This window comes from Puntigrus tetrazona, chromosome 9 (genome assembly GCF_018831695.1).
Source record: "Puntigrus tetrazona isolate hp1 chromosome 9, ASM1883169v1, whole genome shotgun sequence".
In the NCBI taxonomy this organism is placed as follows: Eukaryota; Metazoa; Chordata; class Actinopteri; order Cypriniformes; family Cyprinidae; genus Puntigrus; species Puntigrus tetrazona.
In genome coordinates, this window is record NC_056707.1 from 2,897,710 (window position 1) to 2,908,735 (window position 11,026).

At 39.4% G+C, this 11,026-nt stretch overlaps 1 protein-coding gene across 1 annotated transcript; it reads left to right on the forward strand.

The window, feature by feature from the left end:
• The first annotated feature begins 1,453 nt into the window (after positions 1-1,453).
• Positions 1,454-10,424, forward strand: pou1f1 (POU class 1 homeobox 1). Its single transcript, XM_043249416.1, has 7 exons — positions 1,454-1,626; positions 5,300-5,455; positions 5,569-5,667; positions 7,152-7,397; positions 8,875-9,039; positions 9,128-9,188; positions 9,291-10,424. Exons 1-7 carry the CDS (start codon positions 1,479-1,481, stop codon positions 9,499-9,501), a joined length of 1,086 nt encoding a protein of 361 aa, XP_043105351.1. The 5' UTR covers positions 1,454-1,478; the 3' UTR covers positions 9,502-10,424.
• Positions 10,425-11,026: the final 602 nt, after the last annotated feature.

An 11,026-nucleotide genomic window follows, 5' to 3' on the forward strand; every position in this document is an offset into this window, starting at 1 on the left:
AAAATGTTTGAAAAGTATCCAAGAAGGGCCCAATAAAGTGTGGGAGTCACTATCAAGCACCATTTAAAGGCGAGAAGTCTTTTTCTGACGCAGAAGCACATGGTGTGAGAAGAAGACACAATTATTGGCTTTACGAATCTTATTTAAAATGACACCGACTGTACATAAAATAATATGTGTGTGTGTGTGTGTGTGTGTGTGTGTGTGTGTGCATAAAAGACTTTCATCCGGTTTTATAAAACTTTTTTTATTTTGCATGCTCATGAATTCAGTTTTTCTTTTCGTTGCCTCAGGGTAACGCCGCTCTATAAAGGCTAAGGGATGGCTGCTCTACCTAACCAGGATTTCCCCTTGACAATACATACGGATGTGAAAAAGGAAAGATGCAAGGTTTCTGATCCAAAGTGATGTGCAAAATGTGTAACACGCGCCTCTGTTTCACAGCAGAGAAGAAGTGCTTCTTGAAGTTTAACACAGAGTAAAGTACACGCTACATCAGGGTTGAGAAGCTTCCTGCAGAATTAGCTCCTGTATTTTAAGATCACTAGAAAGTTTTTAATTAGGGTTGGAGCTAAAGGAGTTTCCCAGCTCTGTAGTGCGATACAAACCTACATATGTATCAGATATTATATATGGCATTTTTTGAAAGATTTGTTATAAAATATTGGTAACACTTTACTATGAGGTTCATTAGTTAACATTGGTTAATAACACTAAACATGTACGAACAAAGAATAAGCAATACTTCGTACTTTAGTTAATGCTAATTTCAGCATTTACTAATGCATTATTACGTGTTTGTTAACATTAGTTCATGTACTGTTGGCTGACATGAACAAACAATTTATTAACTAATAAATAATGTAAAAAATGCATAGTACATTGTTTGTTCATGTTAGTTTAAACAAATGACACCTTATTGTAAAGTGTTGCCAAAATATTGAATTAAATATGCATAAAAATAATGTAAAAATTGGGTAATTTTATTTAAAATCTTGATGTTGAATTAAAAAAACAACATGTTGGTAATATAAATACGATTAAGAACTGAATGTGCTTCTCAAAACTTTTTATGATTTAATATTTTAAAAGCAGTAATATAACATAAATGTTTTAATACTCGTGCGCTCTTCCTAAATCCTTTTCTTCCCCATAACACCTTCAATGATAACTTCACATTAACGTAATCGGACTGAATCTAAAATGTAGCCAAATGTAAACACGTCCCGAAACGGCTAATTAATCTTAAGTCTCATAAGCCGTGGTTTGTTGAGAGCGGTCTCTGGCGCTCGTTGGAAGTGGAAATGGACAGTATCAGATTGCACCTCTTTGCCCTGATTTCCAGAGCTTTGCCTCGGAGGGCCGTGGTGGTTTGCTAACAACAGGAGCTCATTAACATGGACGAGGGGGTCCGAGGGGGCTCGGTATAAATACCTGCACGCGCCCGGCCGGCGGCACACAGGTGAACACCTCGAGTCATGACCTGCCAGGCCTTCAGCGGCGCCGGCGATTCCTTCAGTGCGCTGAGCGGGGACCCGGCCGCTCTGCCTCTGCTCATGCACCATCACGGAGGAGCCGCCGACTGCCTGCCCGTCACCAGCCACACCGCCAGCATGGTGCCTTCAGGTACGGTGCACAGCTAGAAGGAAATGGGCGCGATATTGATTACTGTGTCTTTTGTTGTTGATGATCTGTTTTGATCTGGCATTTGGCAGTGATGCTAACTCAATATATGGTCCATGCGTCTGACTGGTTCAGTTCTGCTGCTGCTGCAATTTATTCACAAGACTGTGTTTTGCTCCTCTATCACATTGCAATGTTTTATATATGTATATTTGAAAGATTTAAAGTTATAAATTTTATGAAATGCGCACACACACTGCGGTTTGAAAGTTTGGGGTCTGTAAAATGTTTATGATCACCAACGCTAATAATCATAATGATAATATTTTCACCTTCGATGCGAAGAAAATATGATTAAAATATTAATCGATAACACTTTTTTGTGACAACAGGATTCATTAGCACAGCTAAAAATACTGAATTAAATATGTATAAAAATTTATTTTCTAAATTATTTGACCAAAAATGCAGTTAAAATTGCGAAATACGATTACAAATTAAACCAGCTGTTATCTCGTTTAATATATTTGTAAATGTAATTTATTGCTGAATTTTCAGCGTCACGCGATCCTTCAGAGATCTTTCTAACATGCTGATTTGCTGCTCAAGAAACATTTCCAGTTATTGTCAAAACAGCGTTGCCTTAATATTTTTCTGTTCTTTGATGAGTAGAAAGTTAAAAAAACAGCACTTATTTGGAATGTACTTTTTTGACTTGTGTGCCACTTTTGATTAATTGAATGCATCCTCGCTCCACAGATGTACTCTTTTTAATACGTCTGTGAAAGACAATGACATCCTCACCTGTGTTTTTATATTACAAATGACTGTCACTTTTCAGCAAATTAATTCGCCCCTGCTGAGTCAGTTTAATGATTTCTTATATAAATAGAAATGAATAGGCGACTGAATATTCCACCAAACGATTCTGAGTGGAAAAACTCCAACTCACAGAAATGAACATTACATCTGAAATGAGTTGTGAAGCTGTATATAGATCAGTCTCTGTGATGACAGCATTTGTCCACCGGGGATACTTCCCTTTTTATGAAAAGCACAGAACAAACTCAAGGTGATGAAAGAGAGACACCGGACTAGAAGCGGGTGTCCTTTCGACCTAGTCTTTATGACCCTAAAGTTCACATTTTATTTGGTATTATCTCCGCTGTCATCACTCACAATCTGTCTGACTCTCACTCGGAGGAAGTGACCTTTCCACAGATCGCATCTCTGCATCCCAGAGGAAATGTTTTTAGAGGAAATATCGCCAAATCAAAAATATAATACGCCGAACAGTGTCTTATTACGTAGGAAACACATATTCTGCTGAAGAGAAGTTTCTCTTTTGTCACCAAGGCCGCCTTTATTTGAGTAAAATAAGAAGAAATGTTTAAAAATGCATTCATTTGCTGATGAAGAAACACTTATTATACCGAAAACATGATTAACGTTATCTGAAAACTGATTTTAGGACTCTTTGATGAATAGAATATTGAAAGGAACGACTTTTATTTGTAACAGAAATCTTTTGCAACTTCGCAAACGTCTTTACTGTGACTCTTTGATCAGTCCGACGCATCTTAAAACTACTCATTTAAATCAAATCAAGTCAAAATAATGACTCTGGCGAGGCCCCAGGCTTTTGAGAGGTAGCGTATATTTTGTGGGTTTTCAGTGACACCTCTCACGCTCATTCGGGAGCAAGAAAAGACAAACAGTAATTCATGGCTAATCAGCTCAATTTGCACAGCTGTTACTTCTCCGCAGATAATTATCAAAGCAGACGTGTTATTAGCTTGACGCGTTGATGGCTAAATTATCACGTACGTATTTTGTCCCGGTTTTGCCTCACGCGCGAGAAAGCGTCGGCGAAAGTCTCGCCTGAAACTCGACGAATCGAGTCAAATCTCTGCTCATTGTTTGCCGTCGTAAATAACAGTTCTTGTGCATAATTGCCGAACCGTGCTGTTTAACTCAGGCTCGGAGACAGAAGATGCAAAACTCTCCGATGAAATGTTTTGCCGTTTCTATTCATGCGCACACTGCCCTCTGCTAACTCCGCTCGCACCTGCCCAAAGTGGCTGGGGGTGTCAGAGTTTACAGCCATCTGAAGTTTGAAGAGTTATTTATCATAATGTGGCTGTTGCGGCGTAACCGAGCACTTCACCGCCGGCGCTCTGGAGAAAGCGAGGGGTGTTTTGAACGAGGGATCAAAGGTCGATGGCATCGTTTCAATGGCAGTCTTGCGCACGCTCTGCTGAATGAGGGCCGGCCGTCATCTTGACATGAGTGTTAGTGGAGGCTGGTCTCGGGGAGATGGAGCGGTGCTTGTTGAGTCTGATTACCACCCACGGCTTTACTCTGATCTGAACCAAATTCAATTGAATGTTCCGCGCGGCTCTGACAGCCGGAGGTCACTCTGCACATTACCAACTATTATCTGTATTTACATACTTGCTTTCCTTCATTAAATGAGTTTAATTTTATTTTCAGATGCATCTGATGAAGGAAGGAATTATACAATCTGGTATTCATTAGCGATGCAATAATGAATTATTTGTGTAAATGTCACCTCTGCAGAGATGCGATGAGGGTCAGGAAATGTGCTTCTTCTGCACGTTCGGAGCTGAGTTATCAATGAAACGATGCCCGCAGTCATCCTGTACGACTTGATGTAGGTTTTCAGGTTAAGGGTTTCTAGGCGGTGCCGTTCGGTTTGGCTTATGTTCCTTTTTGACACGCATAAATGCGAGACGGGGTGCACTTCCTCCTTCACTATTACAAATACAAAAAAGTGCACCTATATGTGTAATAAAAGGTTTATATTTTGATTTTGGGAGTCCCCAACCACAGGTTGACATTCATGCACTGTCAAAAAACAAAAATTCAAATGATTAAAGGATTAAAATTAATCGTTTGGGAGTCTTTTAAGCAAATAAGGTAAAAAGTAAATGCATATTAACACAATGTTTGAGTTTTTTTTTTTTTTTTTTTTTGTGAGCGCACGTGCTGCTCTGTTTACGACCGTTGCCGGGGAAACGGCTATTTTTACCGCCAAAATAGCGGCATCTAATGACAAGACCCCTCTTATTTTGGTAAAATAATGAACATTTTGCAGATTCTGCAAGATGGACGTAAATTATTATAATGTAATTTCTATCATTATAATTATTATATGATTACATTATAATGTTTTCAATTTCTTTTTGTTTGTTGTAAATATACGAGACCCCGCGGGAGTCTTAAGGAGCCTATACATTGTATAGGTCAAAATTATAGATTTTCGTTTTATGTCAAAATCCTTAGAGCATTATTTAAAGATCATGAAGATATTGTGTGCATTTCCCAACGTAAAAATATCAAAACGTATTTTTTTTTTTTGACTAGTAATATGCATTGCTAACGCGTTACTAAAGACGATTTTCTCTACATTAAGATTTTTTTTGCAGATTTTCACATTGTATCGTCCAAACAAACCGCACATCAGCGGAAAGCTTGTTTATTCGGTTTTCCGGGGTCACAATCTTTGTCGATCTTGCATCGTTCACAGCCGTGCACTGAAACACGTCTGACTTCGAAAGAAAGGACTTTTCCCACAGCTGCCTTTGCTTCCGTTTCCCAGGTGTGTCGTGATAACGTCGATATCTGTCTGTCTAGGATGTCTCACAGACGTTAGCGTTGCTCCCCGCAGGTCTGCCGCTGGTCCAGTCGTCCAAACGCTCTCACATGCACCTGTCCACTTCCGCTTTGGGCAACGCCTCGGCCAGCCTGCACTACCCGATGCCCCCCTGTCACTATAGCAACCAGCAGACCACCTACGGCATGATGACAGGTACGTCGAGTTACGCGGGCGATTCGAGTAGCGTTCTTCTGCGCGTGCGCATTAGCCCACAATTACGGGACGCCGCTTGTGCGCGCGCGGTAACGGCGCGTGTGTGTCTCCAGCACAGGAAATGCTCTCAGCCAGCATCTCCCAGACCCGCATCCTGCAGACCTGCAGCGTGCCTCACGCCAACATGGTCAACGGAGCCAACTCGCTGCAAGGTACACCCTGCGCTCGAACCCCCGTGAAGACACACCGACACAGTGCCCAGAGTCTATAATGATCAGATTGAGTCAGAATAAAGGATGCATGAGCGTGTGTGTGTGTGTGTGTGTGTGTGTGTGTGTGTGTGTGTCTGGAGTAACTGTGGCACATGTAAGAGTGTGTTTGTGCTTCCACCTAGTGTCTGGAGTAAGAAATAACAAGCGTGCGTTTAGTGATGCGTAAAGAAGACATTTGAATTAAACGATATACAGCATAATAAAAAAAAAACTGTATGATTAACCGCTGAAAATGCATCAATTTTGCCTATATTGCATTTTAACTCATATAGCAATATTAATGTTGAGCGTTTTGGTAAATGTTTATGCCGCATAACGTAAAATTAGACATACAATGCCTTTTGTATTCTACAGTTCCCGCCACTACAGTGTGTGCGAGGCAGAGGAAATATTACTCTGAAAACGTCTCGCCACTGGAGGGGGATGCAGACCCGTTTATTACAGCAACACCTCAGACACTTTCAGAAATATTTGATAGAATTGTATATTTGTAATTTTTTGAAAATAGATAAATGAAAAAAAAATCTATATATCTATATATATATATATATATATATATATATATATATATATATATATATATATATATATATATATATATATATTATATTATATATTATATTATTGTTTTTATTATTATAAAATTGGCATTTTTGTCCTATAAAATAAAAAAACTTAATGTTGCCAAAAATATTTAAGGTGTTTTCCCCTCTCCTCTCTCTCTCTCTCTCTCTCTCTCTCTCTCTCTCTCTCTCTCTCTCTCTCTCTCTCTCTCTCTCTCTCTCTCTCTCTCTCTCTCTCTCTCTCTCTCTCTCTCTCTCTCTCTCTCTCTCTCTCTCTCTCTCTCTCTCTCTCTCTCTCTCTCTCTCTCTCTCTCTCTCTCTCTCTCTCTCTCTCTCTCTCTCTCTCTCTCTCTCTCTCTCTCTCTCTCTCTCTCTCTCTCTCTCTCTCTCTCTCTCTCTCTCTCTCTCTCTCTCTCTCTCTCTCTCTCTCTCTCTCTCTCTCTCTCTCTCTCTCTCTCTCTCTCTCTCTCTCTCTCTCTCTCTCTCTCTCTCTCTCTCTCTCTCTCTGTCTCTCTCTCTCTCTCTCTCTCTCTCTCTCTCTCTATGTCTCTCTCTCTCTCTCTCATGTAATGGTGTAATAATGCCTTTATGTTTTTCTGTGTATCTAATATATTTCTTTATCAAAAGCCAGTTCTGTAATACATTATCTTCAAAACACATATTCATTTGTAAAAGGTGATTCATAACCAAAATTATACCAGATAGGTCTCCCTTCACAGCATCTTTAAAACCGAATGGCCTTTTTGGCTGTTTGAATGGGGTTTAATATTACTAATATAGCCTGTAGGGTAATAAAAGACGATGATCCCACCGAACAGTCGTCGTTCTCTCTAACACTTTTGTTTGTGTCCTGTCCCTCAGGAGCTCTGGCTCCTCGCCTCTATAAGTTCCCAGAGCACAGTTTGGCTGGGGGCTCCTGTGCTCTGACCCACAGCTTACCTCCGCTGCCCCAGGCCCTGCTCTCGGACGAGCACACCCTGGGGGACATCAAGCAGGAGCTGCGCAGGAAGAGCCGGCCCCTGGAGGAGCCGCCCGACATGGACTCCCCTCAGATCCGTGAACTGGAGAAGTTTGCTAACGACTTCAAACTGAGGAGGATCAAGCTAGGTTTGTCTTCTGAGCTGGAACACAGTTTTGTAAGATTATGTCAAATATTACAACACGGCATTTATTATATCGCTTTATTTATTTAGCTTGGCTGATTAGTTTATATTAGATAACCTTTATTAGATGACTTTCTACACTTTAAAAGGTTTTTTCTTGGTTACTGAGGGTTCTTGAATGTTAGTTTCCATATTTTTTAAACACTTTTCAATAAAACTTGAAGCAGTTTAAAAGTTGACATATGACCATCCAACTAAAAAGTGTTTTTGTAGTATAATATAGAAATAACGTTTTAGTATATGTACTAGAAATATAGTAGAAATAACATTGCTAAAGACATTGTAACACTTTCTATGAAGCCTGTATTTATAATACATTATAAGGGTATTCTTAAGGTTTTATAACGAATGCATATTGAATTATATATTCGTTATAATATTTAGCTAATACTAAACTGAAAAAAATGTTCACATGCTTGCAAAGTATCCTTTACTCAAGATAAAGCATATCCTTAGCAGACAGACTACTAATACTCTGATGAAGGCTAGCTGACATGTAGCTGAAGAGCTTAAAGGTCAACGGCAAATGTAATACAGTACACATTTATAATATTTTATATCTGATCTCACGGCTGTTTGAGAAAGAAATTGGATTGTTTTTATTAAATGGCAAGATATGAGACTTATAATGCATTATAACTATGAGAAATATTATCCATTGTAACTTGAATCGTGTTCATTGTGTATTATAAATGATCATACCCTTAAAAGCTATAACCACAAACAATATTGCAACACGTTACAACTGTTCTTATGAATATTCATGAAATTCATAAAGTTATATATAATGCATTAAGCATTCGTTATAAGGCCTTAAGAACACCTTTATAATGTATTATAAATACAGGCTTAATAAAAGTGTTACCTAATTTTTATTAGATTCTGTCATTAATTACTCGCTCTCACGTCGTTCTAATCCTCTAAGACCTTCATTAACCTTCAGAACAAAATATCCGAGAGCTTTCTGACCTGCTTAGAGAGCAACGCAGCTGACACATTAAGACCCACAACGGTGGTAAAGACCATGTGACAATTTTATAAAGCTATGAGAATACTTTTTGTGCGCAAAGAAAACAATAATAATGCCTTCATTCAACAAAATCTTCTTCTCCGTGTCAGTCTTTGCCAAGCTTTCAGGAAAGCATCAACACACTGAAATATTTCATTTGTGTGATTTAAACGAAGTTGAGTAATTATTGACAGAATTAAAATGTTTGGACGAACATTACCGTATCATTTGTACGTCGCTTTGGATAAAGGCGTCTGCTAAATGACTAAATGTAAATGTAAATGTTACCGGAAGAACCCTGAGACAACACCGGCCATTGAAGTACTTTAAATGCGCACGATCAGTACAATCAAGCACTCTTCTTTTTTCGCAAGCGTTAAAACCTCTCCTAACTTCTAGCTTTGATCGACAGGTTACACACAGACCAATGTGGGTGAAGCCCTGGCGGCCGTGCACGGCTCTGAATTCAGCCAAACCACCATCTGCCGCTTCGAGAACTTGCAGCTCAGCTTCAAAAACGCCTGCAAGCTCAAAGCCATCCTGGCAAAGTGGCTGGAGGAGGCTGAGCAAGCCGGTGGTGAGTCAACGCACTCCTGACTGAGATTGAACTTTTAATGAAAACGTAAGACGGCCGAATCACTCCTCTAATCTGTGACTCCCGTCAGCTCTTTTTAATGAGAAGATGGGCATGCACGAGCGTAAACGCAAACGGAGAACAACCATCAGGTAAATAGGGAATCTGGGCTAAACCTACACGGAAAACAAAAGCCATTATATCAGCATATCCCTCTAATTAATGCCTAATTAGTTCTTAATTTTCTCCCTCAGTCTTGGGGCTAAGGAAGCCTTAGAAAGGAATTTTGTGGAGAAGAGTAAGCCGTCATCTCAGGAGATCGTGCGGATGGCGGAGGGCCTCCATCTGGAGAAGGAGGTGGTGCGTGTTTGGTTCTGTAACCGGCGGCAGAGGGAGAAGAGGGTCAAAACCAGCCTACACCACAGCTCCTTCATGGCCAAAGAGACCGTGGCCTGTAGACCCTGAAGGTCCAGGGCCTCAGAGACGCTGATGCGCGATTATCTACAGGCAAAAAAACCAGCAGCAGCCTTCGGCGGTGAGTGGGTTTATTGTACCGATTCACCAGCAGGACGACTGGATATGCCGTGACCTCGGAAAAAGTATTTGAACACACTTAAAAATATCTCACCACCAATTTGTACGCTTTTTATGAGGTGGTTAATTCGTACGACCTCACTCCCACGATTTTGTACGATTTGTCTAGACGGGTAGGTTTAGGGGCGGGGTTAGGCGTAGGTCGTTCGTACAAATTCATACGATTTAGCACAAATGGTATAACATGCACGATTTAGCACAAATCGATAGAATTCGAGTGAGGATTAGCCGCCTCGTAAAAGATATACGAATTGCTGTGAGATCAGTATCAAAAAATCGAACTGAGTGACACGTTTGAAAGAGGTCTCGTATTTAAAAGATGTATGAAGTCAGTTCTTCTCAGGTTCACGCAGGAGTCCTAATAATGTCACAGTATGAATGGGTTAAGATAAATGCCAGTCGGTTTGATATTGTGTCATGGAATGGCCTTCATAGATTATAGGGGGTGCTTTTAGTGTCACACAAATGTTATTATTTTATTTTGTTAATTTTTATTATTTTTTTACTTTAATATTAAATTAAAGGTTATATGATTCAGCGACATTTATAATTAGTGTCCAAATTCTATTTAATTTCTTTAATAAATAAAGCAATTTAAGCAACCTTTTCACTGGAAATTACACTCGAGCTATTAAATCTCGATACTTTTTTTTTTAATATTTAAAATAATTTATTCATCATTAATATATTTAAATGCATTCCAATCAAAGTTTAATATATTAGCGAAATGTTCTGAAAGCATATCCTGGAAATGTGTCATTGCACTGTAGAGTTTTGTACGAAGCAAGCGAACCTTTTTTCCCCATGTACTTTGTAAAAAAGTAATAAATTTGTCCAAATAGATGACTAATAATGTGGTCATGCTTGGTTTGTCATATTGTAATAAGATCCTGCAAGTCATTAGCCGCTCAGCAGCAATCTGTCAGGCATTATAATGTCAATTACACGCTTTGCATGAATTGAAGCAATATGTGAAGTGTGTTGTGATTCGGATTATTAGATATAATCAAACATCATTGCATTGGGAGAGAATTAAGCATCTATCGTGTGTGTATGTTTCGTGTTTAATTCGTTGTCATGCAGTGGAAACATCGGAGCGCTGCTGGGTTTTTTTACAGTATTACGTTGTTCCTGTCAGTGTTATAATGAGGCAGCACAGCCTCTCACCTGCACACAAGCGCTCTCAGCAGAGAGATATGGCTGATGATCTATATGATCATCATCTCCTACCATTGACCGTGTCAGCAACACATCACTTACGGCCCCGTGTGATCTAATAATGCTATAAATACAGCATACTCTGGGATAACGTTGGCGGGATCTGACATTTTCAGTATATATCATACATAAACAATCATGCAATAAAAAGACATAAAAACAATACAATTATCGACTT

Coding starts and splice junctions, on each gene's coding strand:
- pou1f1 (XM_043249416.1), top strand. CDS start 1,479: ATGACCTGCCAGGCCTTCAGCGGCGCCGGCGATTCCTTCAGTGCGCTG. Junction 1,627..5,299: donor CGCCAGCATGGTGCCTTCAG/GTACGGTGCACA, acceptor CACAGACGTTAG/CGTTGCTCCCCGCAGGTCTG. Junction 5,456..5,568: donor CACCTACGGCATGATGACAG/GTACGTCGAGTT, acceptor GTGTGTCTCCAG/CACAGGAAATGCTCTCAGCC.